This window comes from Nilaparvata lugens, chromosome X, assembly GCF_014356525.2.
Source record: "Nilaparvata lugens isolate BPH chromosome X, ASM1435652v1, whole genome shotgun sequence".
Classification (NCBI taxonomy): Eukaryota; Metazoa; Arthropoda; class Insecta; order Hemiptera; family Delphacidae; genus Nilaparvata; species Nilaparvata lugens.
This window is the reverse complement of record NC_052518.1, coordinates 57,467,986-57,491,502: the sequence shown is the minus strand read 5'-3', so window position 1 is coordinate 57,491,502 and position 23,517 is coordinate 57,467,986. Positions and strand designations below refer to the sequence as shown.

Below are 23,517 nucleotides of genomic sequence, written 5' to 3'. Positions count from 1 at the left end.
TGCCATACGTCCCTCTCCTCTCATCCTCTCAGGGCACAGCGGCCCATTGGCTGCTGTCCCTTTCCATCTGTCCTCCAGGGCACAGCGGCCAGTTGGCTGCCATCCCTATCCTTCCATCCTCCCAGGGCACAGCGGCCCGTTGGCTGCCGTCACTAACCTTCCATTCTCCCAGGGCACAGCAGCCCGTTGGCTGCCGTCCCTATCCCTCCATCCTCCCAGGGCACAGCGGCCCGTTGGCTGCCGTCCCCATCCTTCCATTCTCCCTGGGCACAGCGGCCCATTTGCTACCGTACGTACCTGACCTCCTGTCCTTGTACAGTGGCCTGTTGGCTGCCATATGTCCCTCTCCTCTCATCCTCCCAGGGCACAGCGGCCCGTTGGCTGCTGTCCCTTTCCACCTGTCCTCCAGGGCACAGCGGCCCGTTGGCTGCCATCCCTATCCTTCCATCCTCCCAGGGCACAGCGGCCCGTTGGCTGCCATCACTAACCTTCCATTATCCCAGGGCACAGCGGCCCGTTGGCTGCTGTCCCTTTCCACCTGTCCTCCAGGGCACAGCGGCCCATTGGCTGCTGTCCCTAGCCTTCCATTCTCCCAGGGCACAGCGGCCTGTTGGCTGCCGTCCCTATCCCTCCATCCTCCCAGGGCACAGCGGCCCGTTGGCTGCCGTCCCTATCCTTCCATTCTCCCTGGGCACAGCGGCCCGTTGGCTGCCGTCCCTATCCTTCCATCCTCTTAGGGCACAGCGGCCCGTTGGCTGCCGTCCCTATCCTTCCATCCTCCCAGGGCACAGCGGCCCGTTGGATGCCGTCCATATCCTTCCATCTTCCCAGGGCACAGCGGCCCGTTGGCTGCCGTCCCTATCCTTCTATCTCCCCAGGGCACAGCGGCCTGTTGGCTGCCATCCCTATCTTTCCATCCTCCCAGGGCACAGCGGCCCGTTAGCTGCCGTCCCTATCCTTCCATCCTCCCATGGCACAGCGGCCCGTTTGATGCTGTCCCTATCCTTTTCCATCCTCCCAGGGCACAGCGGCCCATTGGGTGCCGTCCCTATCCTTCCATCTTCCCAGGGCACAGCGGCCCTTCGGCTGCCGTCCCTATCCTTCTATCTCCCCAGGGCACAGCGGCCTGTTGGCTGCTGTCCCTTTCCACCTGTCCTCCAGGGCACAGCGGCCCGTTTGCTGCCATCCCTATCCTTCCATCCTCCCAGGGCACAGCGGCCCGTTGGCTGCCGTCACCAACCTTCCATTATCCCAGGGCACAGCGGCCCGTTGGCTGCCGTCCCTATCCTTCCATTCTCCCAGGGCACAGCGGCCTTTTGGCTGCCGTCCCTATCCTTCTATCCTCTCCGGGCACAGCGGCCCGTTGACTGCAGTCCCTCCTGTCTTTCCTTCCTCTTCCTACTATACTGGAGCGGAACCGAGGCCGTAAGGCCAATACAAAATTACCTCGAAGTGGTTTCATCAGAGAAGAGAGCGACCTTCACGCCATCAGAAGCACCAGGATGTGCTGTCCACGCCAGCTGAGGCACAAAGAAGGAAGAAGAGGAACTTCGACTTGCCTCCTTTCCCCGCTCACATTATGACTGAGCTAAGTCATCCAGGAGCAACACCTGGGTTCAATTACCCACCTCTGAAGCTACTCAGGGTGTACGTGATAGATTGGCGCCCGCACTTGGGGCACGAGGCAACAAAGTAAGAATCATGAGTGAACAGGGCGAGGCTGATTTAGATGCTCAACACCATGAGCTGACAGAGGATCAGTCGGTTGAGGACGAAAGCCCCGAGGTGATAGCCAACCCCAGAGTTTCCTGGATCTTTAAATTAAAAAAGGAAGAAGCGTTCAATCTTCTACAAGATTGGGGCATAGTATCATCTGGAACACTTGCTGAGCTGAGAAGGTTGTTAGTAGAACAACATAAGAAGATGGCTGTACGTTATCCCAGCCCAAGGCCCGGCATAATGAGCGGAAGCAGTGGGGAAACTAAACACTCGGTGGCAGGTACCCATACTGAGGTTAGAACCAATATTCACACAATGTTCCCTCATGGACCCAGGGGCGGTATGTGACAAAGTAAGAAGCTGGAGACTGTCATTCGACGGCCAATCAGATGCTCCCAGCTTCTTAGAAAGGCTAGACGAGCTACAACAAGCCTATGGGCTCACTGGCAACCAACTACTAGCTAGTTGCGCTACCTGAATTACCAGTTGGTGAAGCTGCTCTATGGATGCGTAATCGTCGTGACCAGTGGAAATCATGGGACAATTTTGTGGTAGATTTCAGATCACGCTATTACCCACTTACCAATGAGGAGGACCTCGAGAATCTAATTCAGGCAAGGAAGCAAAGGGAAGGTGAATTGTTTGACGAATTTCTCGAAGATGTACTGACACTCATGAGGCGTCGAGGAGGTTTCACAGACGAAAATAAATTACAGAGAGTGTATAAGAATCTCCTCCCACGGTACAAATTGTATATTCGGCAATCGGATGTTCATAGTAACAAAGAGTTAGAAAAATTCACGAAAGAGTATGAACAAATCAAAGCAGAGGAGAAACAGAATAGACAGAACTCGAGAGTTCACAAGACTGAGGACACAAAAACGATTACAGGACCCAAGGTCGGGACAGTGATAACCCCTAGAAGTAACAGACCCTCTCTTAGCGAGTCTGAACCCATGTGTTGGCAATACAAGAAACAGGCGCACTGGAGATTACACTGTCCCGATATTCCACCATGTAAAAGGCACGGAAAGAGAGCACTGAAATGTGTTTGTGATATACAGAAGGAGAATAAAACTCCAAACAAGACAGCAGTGATGCGAACAGCACACAGGATTCCTGTGATTGAAGAGTCATCAAGGGACAACAGACTATTCATAACCGTGACAATCGGTGGTAAAACGTGTCGGGCATTGCTAGATACTTGCGCTGAAGCTAATTATATGAGTAGCGAGGTTTATGAAGTTATCCGAAAAATAGGGATGATAAGGAAGGTACCCACTCATCACTACGCAATATTAGCTGATGGACGATCTACCCCATTAAATGGGAAGCTGACAACTGATGTAACTATAGAACAAATCACAGTTCCACTAGCGGCGTCTATAATGAAAGGACTTGGACACGAGTTGCTATTAGGCATGGAATTTATGCGTGAAAACAGGGTGAATATTCACACATTCACGAGAGAGGTAGAGTGGGATCCTCCCCAACTGAATCCTTCAAGTCCGCTAGTTATGTCCCGATCTCTCTTATTGGGGACTAAGACAACAGCAGTCCCAACAATATCAGCTGTAGATTCTGATTCTCAGGACAACAAGAGTTGCAACAGAAGGATGTTCATGCAGGTTGGTTTGAATGGAGTCAAACTTGATGCCTTGATTGATAGCAAGGCGGAGTTGTCATATATTCCAAGGCAAGCATCCTGGGGCAACATAGTGATGGATCACAGGGAAGAGATGACTGACTCTGAACGGCAGGTCACGATTCATGCCCCAGCCACCAACACAAGTGGTAACTCCGAGAGGGATATGGAAAAGACAAAACCACCACCCCCTGTCATGGATGTGAGAGAGTTAATACCACCCCCTACTGTCATGGATGTGGAGGAGTCAATACCCTCCTCAACTGATATGGATGTAGAAGAGCTAACACAGTCTTCGACTGTCAAAGAGGTAGTCTCACAGTCCCAGGATCCCAAACCAGGACTCTCAAGGAATAAGGATCCAGTGTTGTGTCACCGCATCTTGACACCAGGTAAGCGCAAATGGGCCGGCAAGCCACGTATAAAAATCCGATTACCGGATGGACAGTCTAAATATGTGCCTGTAGACCAGGCATAGATTACACTCATAGTGAGTGGCATACACCTCTAAAGGTGATGCCTGGGAGGTGTACACCTCATAAGGTGATGCCTAGATGGCCCACACCTTTTAAGGTGGTGCCATAGAGGGCTCCGATCCCCCCCCCCCCCAAGTAGGAGTGGGGTGTCACAAAGTAAAATTGTGACGAGAAAATAATTAATAATATTATTGAAAGACGCTCGACTATCAGCAAGCTAGCTGACCGCGGAGATAAGTAGGGTACCGATGGTGCACCATATTCCAGGCATCGAGAGGATTCTTACCGCCTCTGGCGGCGGCGCAACTCCATCCCCTCTACTTTGGGAGAGTATATAAACGCCGGACGAGCCCCAGACCACAGCATTCCGCTCCCAACCTTCCTCTCCTGTTTTCAAATTCAAATTCAAATTCAAATTTTATTTATTCAAGTAAGTTACAATACATTCTGGTTCATACACGAATCTACAATAAATTACAGTACAACAGCCAATTATGCAACAAATTTCACATATTATGAAAACTTATTAATTACAATGAAGATTGAATGCAACATTAGAATATTGATAATATAGTATTGTAATATAACTACATAAATCAGCGGTGTTTCAACAATGAATAAATGATAATTTCAATGAATAATATACACCCCACTATACATTATATGTGTTGGGGTATAAGTAATTAGTTGCTTATTGCATGTAATAATTACTATTTACAAACTTCATTTACTGATATGGGATTAAAGTTTTTTATAATAAAATTAGTAAAAATGTATAATACAAACAAACAAAATTATGGAATTAGTAAATAAATATTAATGTTCTATTAAGGATAATAATAAGAAAGGTTATTTTTAGAAAAATGAAAAACAGTAAAGAGTGGAATGAAGAATAAATAGTTTCAATATTTACAGTCTAACTAAATTTTCACAATTTTCCACTCCAATATCAACCAACCAGGAAAATAAACTTTTCTTGAACCTGTGTCTATTGAATTCTTCCCTAATGTAACTTGGTATTGAATTATAAATTTTTGGTCCCAAATATGTGTAGTTTCTTTGCCCAAATGTAGTGTTCATCCTTGGTACTATTGAATACGTGTTTCTCTGCCTTGTTTGATGGTTATGATCTGCCAGTCTTATGTGTTCGTTGTTTCTCCTCATTCACGTGATGATAGCCTGGATGTAGAGTTGTCTTACACTCAGTACTTTACTGTCCTTGAAAAGAATGTTCGTGGGGAATTGATTCTCCTTGAAGCCTATTATTTTTAGTATTCGTTTTTGAAGTTTATAGAGAGGTTCAACATGTGTAAAATTCGTAGCTCCCCAGATAATTATGACATATCTTAAAATTGATTGAGAAGATATAAACTGATACTTTGGACTGACGTTTTTGCTCCAAAACCCCCTCCCCCCTCTCCCCCCTCGTCCATCCCGCCTCCCCTTCCCCCCGCCTGGAGGGTGGGGGTGTTCTAAAAATAGATTTCCCCCTCCCCCTGCCCAGTGGTGGTGAGGGGGTTGAAAAGAGAGAGATATATCTTTCTCTCTCCCCCTCCCCCTGCCCAGTGGTGGTGAAGGGGTTGAAAAGAGAGAGATATATCTTTCTCTCTCTCCCCTTCCCCCTCCCCAGGTGAGGGAAAAAAAAATTCCTTTTTAGGAGGAAAAATTCCCTCAGGGAAAAAATAATTTCCCTTTAAGGAGGAAAAATTCCCTTGGTGACAGATTAAAGTGAATCCATATTTCTACATCTAATGCTATACTGACAGATTGAAGTGAATGCTAGATGAGGGAAAAAAATCCCTTTGAGAGGGAAAAATTCCCTTGGTGACAGATTAAAGTGAATCCATATTTCTACATCTAATGCTATACTGTCAAATTAAAGTGAATCCATATTTCTACATCTAATAACTTATACTGTCAAATTAAAGTGAATGCATATTTCTACATCTAATGCTTAATAATAATAATGGTTTGCTTTCCACCTGACAGTTAAGAAAACTCAATCAATTTATATTGAATTTTCATGTGTTGTACAAACCGCATGCATTATTGTTAAAGTGTTTCTCCGAGAATATCTATAGTAAATTTAGAATGAGCTAGCATATCCAAAAATAGGTATAGATATCCTCAGACCTATTTCTCTTGGGGGAAATCAAGCTCTACATTCACTTTGCAATTCTCTTAGGAAAATTCTATTTCCACTAACATTCAGTTCCCACGAGCGAGAATTAAAACTTCTGAGCTTATGCTTGTTTAAAACTAGTCATCATCATCATCATCACCTAGGCTTAAAATACTTCTAGGAAGTTGCCTTTGTAAAATAATAAATAAATAAATAAATAAATAGTGAATACTCTTTTGGCAATGCAATGGTGTATGTAAAATCGCCTTCACTATCAATATCGGTAATTTTAAGGTGAATTTCACCATTATCGGGAAATGTAACTTTTGTTACTGCAAACCAATCAAAAGGAAAACAGTCGAAACCCCAATTGGCTTGCGGGTCTGCTTCTACAGACAACTTGTTGAAACTTGTGCAGTCAAAATAGTTAGACATCATGTTGTCAGTTCGGGCGATAAAGTGGCGCGTGCGCTCGCTCGCTCGTGAGCTCGCTCGCTCATGAGCGTCTCCCTCGTCTAGACAAATGACACGTGCGCTCTGCTCTCTGCAAGGTTCCCCTCTAAGTCCAATAACTCCTGCACCGAAAACCGTTACATTCCGTTTAAAAATCCGATTACTGGATGGACGGTCTAAATATGTGCCTGTAGACCAGGCATAGATTACACTCATAGTGAGTGGCATACACCTCTAAAGGTGATGCCTGGGAGGTGTACACCTCATAAGGTGATGCCTAGATGGCCCACACCTTTTAAGGTGGTGCCATAGAGGGCTCCGATCCCCCCCCCCCCAAGTAGGAGTGGGGTGTCACAAAGTAAAATTGTGACGAGAAAATAATTAATAATATTATTGAAAGACGCTCGACTATCAGCAAGCTAGCTGACCGCGGAGATAAGTAGGGTACCGATGGTGCACCATATTCCAGGCATCGAGAGGATTCTTACCGCCTCTGGCGGCGGCGCAACTCCATCCCCTCTACTTTGGGAGAGTATATAAACGCCGGACGAGCCCCAGACCACAGCATTCCGCTCCCAACCTTCCTCTCCTGTTTTCAAATTCAAATTCAAATTCAAATTTTATTTATTCAAGTAAGTTACAATACATTCTGGTTCATACACGAATCTACAATAAATTACAGTACAACAGCCAATTATGCAACAAATTTCACATATTATGAAAACTTATTAATTACAATGAAGATTGAATGCAACATTAGAATATTGATAATATAGTATTGTAATATAACTACATAAATCAGCGGTGTTTCAACAATGAATAAATGATAATTTCAATGAATAAATATACACCCCACTATACATTATATGTGTTGGGGTATAAGTAATTAGTTGCTTATTGCATGTAATAATTACTATTTACAAACTTCATTTACTGATATGGGATTAAAGTTTTTTATAATAAAATTAGTAAAAATGTATAATACAAACAAACAAAATTATGGAATTAGTAAATAAATATTAATGTTCTATTAAGGATAATAATAAGAAAGGTTATTTTTAGAAAAATGAAAAACAGTAAAGAGTGGAATGAAGAATAAATAGTTTCAATATTTACAGTCTAACTAAATTTTCACAATTTTCCACTCCAATATCAACCAACCAGGAAAATAAACTTTTCTTGAACCTGTGTCTATTGAATTCTTCCCTAATGTAACTTGGTATTGAATTATAAATTTTTGGTCCCAAATATGTGTAGTTTCTTTGCCCAAATGTAGTGTTCATCCTTGGTACTATTGAATACGTGTTTCTCTGCCTTGTTTGATGGTTATGATCTGCCAGTCTTATGTGTTCGTTGTTTCTCCTCATTCACGTGATGATAGCCTGGATGTAGAGTTGTCTTACACTCAGTACTTTACTGTCCTTGAAAAGAATGTTCGTGGGGAATTGATTCTCCTTGAAGCCTATTATTTTTAGTATTCGTTTTTGAAGTTTATAGAGAGGTTCAACATGTGTAAAATTCGTAGCTCCCCAGATAATTATGACATATCTTAAAATTGATTGAGAAGATATAAACTGATACTTCTACATCTAATGCTATACTGACAGATTGAAGTGAATGCTAGATGAGGGAAAAAAATCCCTTTGAGAGGGAAAAATTCCCTTGGTGACAGATTAAAGTGAATCCATATTTCTACATCTAATGCTATACTGTCAAATTAAAGTGAATCCATATTTCTACATCTAATAACTTATACTGTCAAATTAAAGTGAATGCATATTTCTACATCTAATGCTTAATAATAATAATGGTTTGCTTTCCACCTGACAGTTAAGAAAACTCAATCAATTTATATTGAATTTTCATGTGTTGTACAAACCGCATGCATTATTGTTAAAGTGTTTCTCCGAGAATATCTATAGTAAATTTAGAATGAGCTAGCATATCCAAAAATAGGTATAGATATCCTCAGACCTATTTCTCTTGGGGGAAATCAAGCTCTACATTCACTGTGCAATTCTCTTAGGAAAATTCTATTTCCACTAACATTCAGTTCCCACGAGCGAGAATTAAAACTTCTGAGCTTATGCTTGTTTAAAACTAGTCATCATCATCATCATCACCTAGGCTTAAAATACTTCTAGGAAGTTGCCTTTGTAAAATAATAAATAAATAAATAAATAGTGAATACTCTTTTGGCAATGCAATGGTGTATGTAAAATCGCCTTCACTATCAATATCGGTAATTTTAAGGTGAATTTCACCATTATCGGGAAATGTAACTTTTGTTACTGCAAACCAATCAAAAGGAAAACAGTCGAAACCCCAATTGGCTTGCGGGTCTGCTTCTACAGACAACTTGTTGAAACTTGTGCAGTCAAAATAGTTAGACATCATGTTGTCAGTTCGGGCGATAAAGTGGCGCGTGCGCTCGCTTGCTCGTGAGCTCGCTCGCTCATGAGCGTCTCCCTCGTCTAGACAAATGACACGTGCGCTCTGCTCTCTGCAAGGTTCCCCTCTAAGTCCAATAACTCCTGCACCGAAAACCGTTACATTCCGTTACATGAAAAAATGTCTAGGTCGATTTATCATCTGTGACATGTGTTTACCCGTTAAAGTTCATTATAGTTCACTCTCTCTCATAATATGTCATCCTTTTACAAGATTTATGCAAAAACCGATACAATCAATCATACTCACATGAAAAATGTCTAGACTGAAATTTGAAGCAGCATGTGTTAAAGTTCATTATAGTTCACTCTCTCTCTCACGCAAGTGTTTACAAGATTTTATGTTTTCGGCACCAATACGACCCCTTTGTACTGTGCTAGGTCCATTTTTTCTGTAATAATTTGGACTATCTGATTTTCTGTAAGGTTATGTTGTTTGGCTTCAATCCAGTTCATATGAAAAGAAACCCGGGCGTATGAGGATACGATGTCCAGGGCCACTCTGTGGATGAATAAATTTAGATAATCTATGAATGGAGCCGAACATTGCAGTCTCATGACAGTGCCCTCTTCCGAATTTTTAATTGCCTCAGCTATTTCATCACGAACTCTTTTCACAGCGACTCCCATCTTGTTTTTCTTAATAAAATCTCCTATATCATTTTTAGTTGCGTACTTTTCTGCAATTTGATTAATCAGAATAGCAATAGCATCTTTTGTAATAAATTGTTCAATACCCTCCATAATATTAGCTTTTATTGCACTCACCATTTCAGATAATCGTTTTTCAAACTCTTCCTTTGTTAATGAAGAACTAGTCAATTTCTGCAAAGCAGATTCTAAATATTGCTTATCAATTGACGATGGATGTGTTTCATTTACTTTAGTAAAAATTTCTGTACTAAGCTGTTTTAATTTAGTATTGAGATAGTTTCTGTCCAACACCTCCAAATTCTTAATTTTATCTGATATGGCTTTTAATTTCTCATCTAAATAAGCTTTATCAACTTTATCGTTGTTAATACTGAGCAACTGAGATGAAAAGCTGTCTGTTAAAGTTTTCACTTCTCCTAGAGCAGATTCTAAAGTTAGAGTTCTCTCTGCAATAGCTTTATCGATATTGGCGCTAAAATTTTGTAATGAACTTAGAATATGTTCTCTTTCAATTATGCTCACTCCAATATTCTTTGTATTTTCCGAAACGAGTTTGGTTATTTGCGAATCTAAATAAAATTTCACAGCTTCACTGATTCCTTATTGATTTATCGATTCGATTATTTTCTGTGTTATCGAGTCAATATCACACGTAAGATTAGCAACAGCACTGCTAGCACTAGCTGTATCAATTCGACCGAATCAATGTAGAGTCATCTTAACACTAAACAATTAGTTTTGCTTCTTTTAGCTCTTCAATTATAGACGCGATCTCAATATCATGTCCAGTGTTGCCAGAAGCTTTTGAGGAATAGAGTAAATTTTATCTTTCCACTAATTCGTCAAAATTATCAAAGTATTGATAAATTCTATCATGAGAATTATTTTTTGCAAATTTCAATAAACCCAATCCCTTCTTTTTACTAATTTTTTTATTGGGAAATAACTTTTGAATCATTTGCGATTTAATTCCCTGATTTCGTTTAACATAGCCTCTTCGATCTAAATGTATGCCTGTAAGTGTTAAGATTTTTTTATACTTATCCAGATCTCTCTGATTATAAAGATTCGAGTTTGGTCTCGCACTGAATAATAACTCAAGTAGACCATGTGTTAAACAAAATCTTTCATTATTAATATCTATATAACCGTTATCGAATATTACTTGCTGATTTCCAATATAATACACGTCATCTTTAGAATTGTATGAAATTCCATAACTGATTGAATTATTCAATTTTTCCGCATGAAACGTTTTTAGATATTGTGACAGCACATCATCGTTTCTGCTAGAACCAAGTAAACTGTTTTCAAATTCAGTCGAGCTTAAAAAATTGTCTGTTGAACTCTCATAGCTTTTATCATAACTCGAGTGGTCATCACCAATTTCCATACTCTCTTGTTCCTCTTTTACTTCTTCCTTTTTTGGTTTTACACCAGAGTGAAAACTAGATTTGTTTTTTCCCAGTTCAATTATGGGCTCCATCAACGGCGAGAGCGTTTTCCTATTGTATTCCTCCGATCGTCTTTCAAAATTAACTAAGCTTTTATGCTTGTCTCTGATTACTTTTCTCAATTTCTTAATCTTTTCGATTAAACCAACGTTCTTTCTATTCAGTTTTCTGCTGCTGCGTGTTTTAGACAACATGACTGCACAAAGAATTAATCTCTATTGAACGGTAAGAAACGTATCGAGCGAATCTCGGTACTTGCCGCTATTAATTCCACACTCGCTCATAATAGTTATAAAATTATGAGGTTTACGATTCCAAACTTTATGACAAAGTTTAGCGAAATCTTTATAAGAAATATCTCCTCCAACATGATCTCTGTGAATTAATTTCAGACTCAATAAATCTATCTTGAAGATTATAATCATATTTGCATTGTCCCTAGTGAAATGTTTCTGTGTAGCTCCATAACTCTGAATTAAATATGCAGTGTTAATATTACGATGTCGTCCCATAGTAAAATATTCTCTTATTTGAGGTACATGATTAAGTTGGAAGTCATTGAATATTACTAAAGAATATTCTGATATTTTGTTCGGGTGAGGAATAGATTCTGAATTGCTGTTTATATGAAATTCAATATCCTTCATTTTTGAAAAGACTTTTCTCAAAAACAAGTACTTATCTTGATACTCACTCTTCGTGTGCAAGTATATAGTTTTAAATCTCAAGCCATTCTTTGAAAAAGTTAAATTAAATAGCAAATTGGTCTTGCCACAGCCTGAAGAGCCTATAATAAGGATCCTTGCATTATGAGGTAACAACTTACCATTTTTACACCATGTTGGCATTTCTTTCTCTCTTATAACATTGTCGAAATTTACTATCGGGATATTACTCATGTTAGTCACATGTACAGCATGTGATCTGATAAGGAACTGATAAGTTATCAGTGAGGAGGGTGTGCGCTAGACACCACATATTATATCACATCGCCCGACAGGCGCTCGCTCGCTCTCCCACTGATAGAAGTTTCTCACTTCAACATATCGTTCCCTCTCTTTCCCGCACCCTCTTCACGAGAATGCATGATGTGTTCCCCCTATCTAAGCCTTACCAAATTATGAAAATGAGACTTCAGATTGAAATGAAAAGCATTTTTGATAAAGAGCTATTATATTTACACCAAATCTTTGACATATTTACACTGAATGGAATGTATTTACAATGAGATATTACAATAGATTATTTTTCATCTAATAGTTGATCTTTACTAATATAACTAGGCGTTGAAAATCCAATCCATTTCACTAACAATCCTTTTTTATCACGTTTTAATATTTTTTCAATCAAATATACTTGTCTCTCCGATTCGTTTAATTGTGTTTTTTTAATTTCTTCTGCATAAAACCTACCACTAATTACTTCTCTGTTTAGATCTCGCAAGCTATACGTTACAGGTTGAGAAGGAAATATAGAATGAATTACAAAATACTCTGTGCTCCAGTTTATGTTATAAGATTTATCGAAAAGAACCCTTCTCTTTGAGATTAGTACAACATCTCCTAGCTTAAATTTTGGTTTTGAATTTTTCAATTTATATTGTCTATTGAATGCAGAATTCAATGACATTAAAACATGATTACGATCTTTCTTCCTCACATCCTTAGGTTTCTTTCTAATGGATGAATGCGTTGTTGCATTATAATCACGAACTAAACTGTCTAGTTGTGATATCCAGTTTTTGGTTCCATGTTCAGTTAAATATCTATAAATTTTTGCTTTAAGTGTTCTATTAAACATTTCAACTATGGAGGCTTTCTTATCACTAAAAACATGGTAATGTTTAATACTATATCTATCTAATAACGCTTTAACTTTTTTCTGTTCCCTGATCTGTTTGGAACAGCTTAACTCCCTTATTTTTAGAAATAATTGGTTCGAGAGCGTTAAATACAGATTGGCTTGCCTTGTCTTTTAATGGTACACAATATGCAAATTTTGAAAAACAATTAATAACAGCTAAGATATACCTATAACCCTTATTAAAACGTGATAAACTTGTCATCTCAATAAGGTCGGCTTGAAGCAGGTCTTTTTCACTTTTCAGTTCATATTTGCGAGTGGCATAGTTCACACGCGGCACGCTATGAAGCTCTAAAGCTAGCTTAGATCTAATAATATTCATGATATTCACAACAGTCAAATCAGTGGTATTGGATGATTGTCACGGAACATACTGAGCAATCAGTTAGAGTGTTGTGGGCACTCTATAATGTCCAAAAGGGAGAGTGTCAACACCGTTCTCACCAATGTACCTCTTATCATCATAAGGACTCAAACAGATTTTTGCACATTCAACCTGATACATGGTGTGATTATAAGACCTCATCATATTAAATTTTTCAATGTGTTCACTACATTCAAACAATGATTTCTTATATAAATTAAAATTAAGTTTTCTACATTTCACTCCAGTCTGTACACCCTTTGCTATACATTTATTTACAGGTTCTTCATTCTCGTTACATACTAAAAAGGAGTAAAGTTTCGATCTTAGACTTACAAATCTATGGACAGGTTTTGAGGCAGTCTCATCCTTGAACTTTCCTACAATTTTATTTCTCTCCATGGGAAAGCAAGGGTGGCAATTTGGATAGTTAGAAGTATCGAAAAGGCTCAAATTTTCTTTAATCAACTGATACACATCTTCGACTTTTAGGTTTAGAAGAAAACTGTCAGTATCAGTCATACAGAGTTCTATACGATCCCACAGTATAATTTTTTGTAATTTGCAATAGAAAAAATCGTACATATGGAATTTACTCAACTCCAGTACGGAAAAGCCGGAATAGACAGGCTTGTTCATTTTAAGTTCCAACTTGCAAGAGAAAACCGCAATCACGTTCGGACTAATTATTTGCCAGCGTTTACATAGTGGATTTGAAATGTACTTATCTAACCGTTTTTCATCCGTGATAATTTTAACATTGATTTGCTTACGACTAGATTGAATTGTCTTGCCAAAGATCAGATTGCAACAGGCCTTAAAGAAGGATATTTCAAATTTATTTTTCGCGTTGTGTCTATTCCAGATATTGAAGTCGATGTAGCTTTTCAGCCAGGGAGATTGGGAAAAGCTAATGACGCGATGCACTTTCAATAATTTCAAACCGAGCTGAAGGTAGAGCTTTAAATTGACATAGTGAACAATGTACTTTTCACGGTCAAAAAGTGTGTTCATGAGCTTTTTGGTTCCAGTTTGATCGTTCTCATTTGTTTGGTAGTTCGACAGCAATTCGCGCGGCGGGGTTTGGTGGAGAGGTGCGAGTGGGAAGCTGGCGTGCTTATCATGTAACTCTTGAGGGTACTTGAGATCACATTCTATTATATATCCAGTTTCTGAATTGCTGTCCAAATTCGCGAAATCAAGCTTGGAAATTTCTTCCTCTGAGAGGAATTTGAAATTTCCAACAGGTAAGCTTCGGCTCATAGCTTCCGAGTATAAACTGTTTGCATCGATATAAAGGAGATAATTACTCGGTTTTGAGGGATTGTATGTTTCGGGTAGATGTTTGTTATTCGCTTCACAATAACGTTTACCGATGAATGACACCCCACCCCTCATCCCTGCCTCAAACATAAGATGCATGTCAGGATGAGTAATCAATTCTAGTTCGACTTTAGTATGTTTCAGCATGCAATTCCAGGTGAAGTGCGCGAGAGAAAGAAAATGGGTCACATCAAGGCCGTATGAGCTAAAAAGCATAGACCTCATGGATTCAAAAACTACCGCTAATAGCATTACGTCCAAACATAAATAAAAATCGTGATATTCACCCAGATTTTTCAGCTTGAATGTTGAGAACACTCTTTGTGCATGCTCATATTCTTCGTGAGACAGAGGTGTATCAGTTAAATCATTATGAAAACATTCGATGGGAGGAAGCGATGTTTCCGCGAATTTTTCGGGACAGCTCATGTACGAGTAAGGATATACTCCTTTTTTCAACAAGAGCTGCCTGTGTTGGCGAGGTGGATCATGAAACACCAAAAATAATCGCTTGAACTTCTTTTCCATGTCTGTACTTTCTACCAAATTACGCACCAATACTTCCAAGGATTCAGACATAAACTTGTAGGAATCTAAAAATTTAATTTTGCCTACTGAAAGTGTCAAAAATCTCTCTGACGTATTTGCGATGCAGGAAATTTCTTTTTTACATTTACCGAGCGATTTCAGAATAAAATGCGAATCAAAACCGGAGAAATCATGAAAATAACACGAAATGTACTCCGGAGTACGAGCTGTTAAATTACAAGAAACATGTGCCACACACAAGTAATTACCGGTTTCATGCGCGTGGTGACGACATTTAATATCACTGTCTAAAAACGGTTCAGCACAAAGCCCGCAGTTTACCGAATTTTGAAATTCGCGCTCTTGACTTTCGGATAAAGCTTGCATCGGAATTTCTCGTTTCATATCCTCATACAAAATGTCGCCGAGATCTGTAATTTCCTGAAGAAATTTCTCCATGATTTTTCCGTCTAAACTACTCGATCTATGGAGTACAGGTCCGTAGGCGATTTCTCCGTTAACATCTATAACAACGAAACAATAGCCGCAGGGAATATGACGCACCGTTTTCTTTGTGTAACTACAAGTAATTTCATCAGAATCGGATTCATCATCATCTCTGATATCAACAACATAAGTTTCTAAATCCGCGTAAATGGTGTACTTTTTCTTCAACGTCGCGCCTAGTTTCTTGAATTTAATTGTCTCTCCGCGTTTAGGATATGAAACGCACTGAGATTCAAACTTGCAACAAAGTTCCACATGTTTCAACAAATTTGCTTTGCCATCATAATTTTTAGATTTGGTCAATGTAAATCTATGGAAACAAAAATTGCAAATGTGTACTTGACCCTTGTGTTTTGAAAGGTGGGACAGAAGATGTGATAGCCCGTTTTTCCTGTTCGCAGTATTTACTAAACAGAAATGAGTTTTTCCTGCATCACCTTTTAGCATTAAAAGATTAATTTGGTGCTTACAAGTGTGGAAAATGCTTGTACAGAAGGGGAAAAACTTTTTGTTGTCATATGAGATGACGTGAATTGCAATATCCGGATTGAGTATTTCAAATTTCTTAATATTGTGTGTCGTCACCAGGAAATTTACACCTCGCGAATTAAGTGTGTGAGCAAACTTGCTCAAATACTTTACACTCAAGTTGGAGTTCCTTGGCTTCTGATGGAAATACGCGAAAACTGACCATAAAAAGCATTTTTCGTCAGACAGATTTTTGACATTTATAATACAATTTTTGTTTTTCAAAAACTGGGGTGTTTGAATGAAACTGGATATGTATATAGGATTAAATTTAATCACGTTCACATCCAGTGATTCAATTTTCTTTAGCACCCAACCACTCCCATGTCTTACGAAATTTTCGAAAGATGAGAGGATTTTTTTCACAGCCAAGAAAAAATGCACATTAAAATCTTCATAGTTATCAAGCACGTTTAGTGCTATGTTGGAGTAACTATGTAGATTTATTAGAGATGAGACAGTCTCACCAACCTGCTTGTCATCCATCACCACTAATTTATACAGCAAAACATTTAATACTATAAACCACTTTACATTCCCATCATGGCGTGCTGCATGTTCCCTAATTATGTCGAAAACTCGACGTTTCAACCTCTCAAGCACGTTGGTGATGTCGATATCCTCAGGTTCGTCATCGAGGGTGATGCGATGGCGGACTGCTGCGGAATTCACGCCACGTAGTCTGCGTTCCCTGATTGTGAAAAACGGCATGATTCTGAAAAACAAAAGAATAACGATCAGGATGAGATAGAGTACAACAGCATGTTTAGTTGTGAATTGACATTGGTAGAAGAAGGGTGTGTGTGTGAAAATGATATCTCAAGATCACATAATGTTGTATGAAAGATTAAGATTATTATCTTTTGATAAAAGATGGTCGAAATCTTCTCCGCATTTGTCCGCAGAAAACATGGCAAAAGAGGGATTTATATTCTCATCTGCACCAGACATTGTGTGATGTGTATTTTGTTCAATTTGTTTGGGAAAATGGGAAGAAAGTGACATACCAGCAATAGAACATGCAAGGTACAGCCCGAACTGTAGAAGGAAAGATAATATAACAATTGAAGAGGAGAATTTCGATAATAATATTCTACGAGAATATGAAGAAAGATATTTAACTTTTAATTGTGTAGAAGATTCATCCGTTCAAGGAGAGTATTTTGAAAAGCATCATCTACATTGTGACTTTTGTAAATCATTATGCAATAAAGCAGAGTATTTTGCAAGAAATGGTTTTTTCCTACATAAAAATCCATTCTATCTGCAATGTGTCTATTGCAAATATATTATCGAAAATCCATTTGAAAAAGTAATACATTTACCCTTTTGTTTATATGAAGAGTGTGAGAAAGAAGAGCGGGGCTTGGATATTCCGGATATAGCATATCGTAAAGATGAGGTAAAATCGTATGCATGCAGTATATTGTAGAAGGTTTTTTATCCTCCGAGGACAAAAACTGTGCTCCGAGGACAAAAACTGTCCTCCAAGGACAAAAACTGTCCTCCGAGGACAAAAATTGTCCTCCGAGAGCAATTTTCCTCTCCTCCTAAGAGGATAAAATTAAAGTAAAAATGTACTTACATATACTGCTTGATGCTGCGTGAATCTCCTCGAGTGTACAGGTGTAGATAGTGGGCTATGGTACAGGTGTAGATAGCGGGCTATGGCTCCTTTCAGATTGATTCCTCTCAGGTGTAGATACCGCCTTTGACTCCTTTCAGATTGACTCCTCTCAGCTGTGTTGTCTCGACGAGAGCTCAACTGGTTATGAGGTTCGGAACTCAAGTTGAGAGGTGAGAAAATGCTGTGAAAAGAATGAAATATTTAATAACTGAACTGAAATCAATCAAGAATGCTTGAGTGAGGCTCTATGTTGAAATGCTGTGAAATATTTAATAATATTAGAAATCATTCGAGAATGCTATTCAAAAAATGATTGAGTGAGCCTCTATCTTGAAATGTTGTGAAATATTTAATAATATTAGAAATCATTCGAGAATGCTATTCAAAAAATGTTTAAGTGAGTTGACATGGAGGAGATTTTTTTTCAGCTTCTAGCAGGTGTTTTCACCCTCTCATGCTGAGTTCTAGATGAGATTTTTTTTTCCGTCTTCTAACACACATGTGCAAGGATGCTATTTGAAAAAATGATCGAGTGTCAGTTTTTGTAATAGGAGAGAGAATACTTACAAACCGATAACGATGTGGGAGCACGTGTTGTAGGGGAGAAATTTGAATTTTTTTCGCCTTGTAGCACGCTTCGCTCTCGCTCACACGAGCCTGGAACAGAGAGAGAAACGTATGCTATATAAACAGAAGTGATGAGAGGAAGATTATCATTTACATCTGAGCCCTCTTCACGATGAGTTCTCCATCATACATCCTGTCGGATAGCCCGCCGCAGCATGTGCTCAACTATTGGCAGCGCAAAGCTGCTGAGTCGTGTGCTGCTTCTCCTGCTGCTGCTGCTGCTGCTGCTGCTGCACCTGCTCTACTGGATCCAGCATCACCAGGTGGGGAGATCATCGTCGGGGACAGCCCTATTCAGCGCTTGGCTCCAGCACCTACCTGGGCACCGTGGCGTGCGGTGCTAGCTACCCTCTCAAACAACATCAAGCAGAAGCAGGCCAAGCGGAAGTTGGTGTTTGAGGACGAGCCTGAGGTTAGCGGTGATGAGGAGGAGGAGTCAATCTACTCACAAACAAAGGTTAGTTTCAACAAATATTATTAACTTGTGTATGCACAGATTTTTTCCGTGATTGATTGTTAAAAAATCTGTGCATACACAAGTCTTTGATTATTTGATACAAATATTATTTGAAATGATTAGAATGCAAGGAATTTGAATTATGAGATATTATTGTTTAAAGTACTCAATCATGCATAAATGTTACCAATATTTCCTTGAAGTGATTAGAATGCAAAGGAAATATTATTTGAACTGCTTAGAAATGGAATTATTGTTTAAAGTACTCGATCATGCATAAATTATTTGATACAATATTATTTGAAGTGATTAGAAATTGAATTATTGTTTAAAGTATTTGATCATCCAACAATGTTAGCAATATTTTCTTGAAGTGATTAGAATGCTAAGGAAATATCATTTGAACTGATTAGAAATGGAATTATTGTTTAAAGTAACCGATCATGCATAAATTATTTGATACAATATTATTTGAAGTGATTAGAAATTGAATTATTGTTTAAAGTAACCGATCATCCAACAATGTTACCAATATTTCCTTGAAGTGATTAGAATTCTAAGGAAATATTATTTGAACTGATTAGAAATGGAATTATTGTTTAAAGTACTCGATCATGCATAAATTATTTGATACAATACTATTTGAAGTGATTAGAACGTTCATGCAACAATGTTACCAATATTATTTGAACTGATTAGAATGCAAAGGAAATATTATTTGAAGTATTCGATCATGCAACAATGTTAGTAATATTTCCTTGAAGTGATTAGAATGCAAAGGAAATATTATTTGAAGTGATTAGAAATTATTGTTTAAAGTATTCGATCATGTAACAATATTATTTCAATAACTGATATTACTCACTTTATGCAGAGAATGTCAATTCGATGATGACAATTCAATGGTAATCGATCAATAATCTATCGATCTCTAGTATAATCTGAAACAAATAAGAAACTAATCAAATATTTTTCAACAGAAATGAGCTGGAATGGAGCACGACTCCTCACTTGCCCCGCTAATGAAGGAGGTGGAGGGCATGGGAGAGTTGGACTTTGTGCAACTAATCAACAAATCACAGCCAAAATCATGGATCCCGCTGAGGGAGTTGAAGGAGCACACTCCCTACCCCATCATCGGAGCTCGAGAGGACACAAACCAGCACGGTCGGCATGTAATTTTAAAAATAAGGAATGCAGGAAGCAAATGTGAGGTGTATCTACCTCAAAGATTTGCTTCCTGCATTACCAGAGAAAAAATAGAACATTTTAACATCAACTGTAAAAATTATATGTTGCTAGTAACACATAAGTCGGCAAATTGGTCGGATATAAAAATTGTTATTGCTTAACAATTTTTATATCTGTATACAATTCGTCGACCTATGTGTTACGAATTGTATAGATGTATGTGTGAAAGTAGTATTAGTAGCGAATAAATTGTGTACATATTTGATAAAAAATTGTTTTCAATTCTTACCTGTTCACAATGAATAGTAGAAACACACAGAAGAAGAAATGCTGGTTCAGCTGCTCTGTTGTGAATGATATTTAAATAAGGTGAGCGCACCTTTTATAGTTTGTTGCGAGCATGCTCAGTAGTCTTTACCGCTACACAGCCGTACACCCAAGCGGCGCTGGCTTCTTGCTCGCACCCTCTCACATCTGTTTTGGCACGTGTTCCTGCAGATGTGGGTGGGCGCACCTCCCCCTTTTCAAATTGACTTCACCTTTTCAGATTTGAAATAATATTCTTATCATTCAAGCAATGTATCATAGTGTGTGTGAATTCATTTCCAACTCAATTGAAAATTAAACCAATTCAATTTTCTTTTGATTAAGTTGGTGTATTGATTAATTAACCTCAGTTAATGTTCAACCATTGAGTTGAAAGGTAATGAAAAATGGTATGTAGGAGAAAGCAGAGTTCGAGGAAATGAGGTAAAGGAATCTTGAGTCCAGTGGCAAGAGTTTTTAAAGGTTTGTCAGGTTTGGCAGGTAATGTGACATCAACTATTCTAAATAAGGTAATTGATAACCTGCAAGAGGAAATTCACCTCCCGGGGGGCTACAAGTGGTGTGGCCCGGGCACAAAGGTTAATGAAAGGTTAAAGAGAGGTGATCAAGGTATAAATTCATTAGATAGAGCCTGTAAGGTACATGATATAGTGTATACGCAAAATAGTGATAATAAAACTCGAGCGGTAGCTGACAGAGCTCTAGCAAACGCTGCATGGGGCATTTTCAAAAATCCTCAAACACCCCTTGCCGAGAAAGCACTTAGCTATCTTGTTACAAACGTCATGAAAGCTAAAGCGGCGTTTGGTGGGTCTTTGAGAAAGAAGAAGAAGAAGAATGAGAGGAGAAGTTATAGTAATGATATTAGACGCAAAGCTATAGCTCAGTTGAAAAAGCATATTGCAGGAAAAGGGTATTTTTGAAGCCTTTTCCTCAAATAACTAGTGGGGGGAGAGTTTTAATTCCACCCCTACCCCCATCATCATATGGAGTGAGTTTATTCCCTCAAAAACAAGTTAAGAAACGTAGACCAACAAAGAAGAGTAGGAAGAAGACAAAGAAGAAGGCATGAATATTGAAGGAGAATTGAGTAATTATGATTTGATTGATTGGTCGAAATTATTACAGATTCAGCTAAGAGGCATATATATGCTAGATGCATTACCTAAAAAAATTCTAAAAAACGAGAATGCCATTGTGAATTTAGCAAGGGAAAGCGAGGATGGCACACATTGGGTAGCATATAAGAAAGTTGGCTCTAATGTTTGGTATTTTGATCCAATTGGAAATTTACAACCGCCATACGAATTGGACAAATATTGGAAAAAAGAAAATGGAGTAAATATATTTTATAATGTAGAGCATATGCAACCATTAAATAGCGATTTTTGTGGGCATCTTACATTATTGTTTCTTGCAAATCAGTTGTAATTAAGTGTTTGTGCTGAACGCACACACACACACACACACACACACACAAGATGGTTGTTATTACATTACGATCTAACACGAGTAACCTCTATGAACATTTACAAGAAATTATAGAATTGGATAAAAATCGTGAATGGGAAATTGGATTGATTAATTTTTCTAGTTACAATAGTATTGCAAACATTAACAAAGGAACAAATTCCAGCTTCAAATATGGTGATAGATTAATCGAGTTGGATACCGGTGCATATGAAGTTGAGGATATTATAAAATCTTCAAAGAATAAATTGAATATTGATGGGAAGAAGAATAAACTTATTATACGTGCAAACGCAAATACTATGAAGATTGAAATTCATTCTGATAAACCCATTGATTTAACACGTTCTGATTCAATTGCTAAGATACTTGGTTTTGATAATGTTGTTTTGCAGCCAAATAAATGGCATTATTCCAAACATTTGGTTAACATAACAAGCGTTGACAGTATTGTAGTTGAGTGTAATTTAGCATGTGGCAGTTACTCTGACGGAAAACAAAAACATATAATCTACGAATTTTTACCAAAGGTTCCTAGCGGCTATTTAATAAACGAAGTACCATCACCGATTATTTATGTACCTTTGAATACGCATCGAATTCAAACTATTAATGTAAAGGTAACGGACCAGAACGGATCGTTTATTGATTTCCGTGGAGATACAATTACAATTAGGTTGCACATACGTGAAAAGTAATGGGTTATCTTATTTTCAACCTGTGCACAAGTAATAATATGTGCATGCACAATCAAGTCATTAGAGAAAGGAACGCGATAGCATCAACACCCAAAAACAAACGTGCTTTGTCAGCTAAAAGCGCGAGAATATTAGAAAAGTTGGGTTTTATAGTTGATTGGCGAAATGTCAGGAGGAGCTGCAATTAGTGAAATTCTGGATGTGGAGACAGACCTTCAGTTTTATAATGATATTACTAAATTCCAATTTCACACTCATACAGTTTATTTGGGACAGGAAATAAAAAACTCTGACAAGGCACGTATTGGCATAAATTCTTTAGATGTCTATTCTTTACCTTGTAAATCATTCATATTGATTGATGGAACAGTTAACTGTACAAAACCGGGAACAGACCCAGCTGATGCACCAGTTGCAGCAGACTATAAATTAAGCAGTAACGTAATCGGCAACCTTTTTGATGAAATACGATATGAATTAGCAGGTCAGCAAATTTCTAAATCAAGATTGATTGGATTAACATCCACAATTAAAGCTATTTTAGTGAAGAATACTCTCAATAAAAACACATATCACTTGGCTGGTTTTGACAGAGCAGGATATGAGCTATCGGATAATAAATTCACTTTCTGTGTACCACTGAAATTAATCCTCCCGTTTTTTGAAGATTTTCAAAGAATAATTTTAAATTTGAAACAGGAACTCGTCTTATTGAGGTCACTGACAGACCTAAATTGTGTTGAGTCTACAAGTGGAACAAGCGTTAGTGTGAAAATTACAAAACTGCAATGGAGAATGCCCTACATAACTTTAGAAGATCATGTAAAACTGAAATTTTTGAGACTGCTCGATGCTGACACTCCACTGAAATTAGGTTTCCGGCATTGGGAAATTTGTGAATTACCAAATTTGCAAAATTCACTTAACCATTCTTGGGCAGTTCGTACCACATCGAGTTTTGATAGTCCAAAATACGTTATAATTGCATTTCAAACTGATCGTAAGAATAAAATTAAAAAATCAATATCTAATTT

The 23,517-nt window shown here is 38.5% G+C and overlaps 2 protein-coding genes across 3 annotated transcripts in view; both read left to right on the top strand.

Annotated features, from left to right (window-relative positions):
- LOC111050643 (laminin subunit beta-1) overlaps positions 1–23,517 on the top strand; it is a 263,300-nt gene that overhangs the window by 51,513 nt on the left and 188,270 nt on the right. The window lies entirely within an intron of this gene.
- On the top strand, positions 15,925–20,239 carry LOC120355067. Its single transcript, XM_039443367.1, has 2 exons — positions 15,925–18,797; positions 19,778–20,239. The coding sequence occupies exons 1-2, from the start codon at positions 18,453–18,455 to the stop codon at positions 19,781–19,783; spliced, it is 351 nt and encodes a 116-aa protein (XP_039299301.1). The 5' UTR covers positions 15,925–18,452; the 3' UTR covers positions 19,784–20,239.

Coding starts and splice junctions, on each gene's coding strand:
- LOC120355067 (XM_039443367.1), top strand. CDS start 18,453: ATGAGTTCTCCATCATACATCCTGTCGGATAGCCCGCCGCAGCATGTG.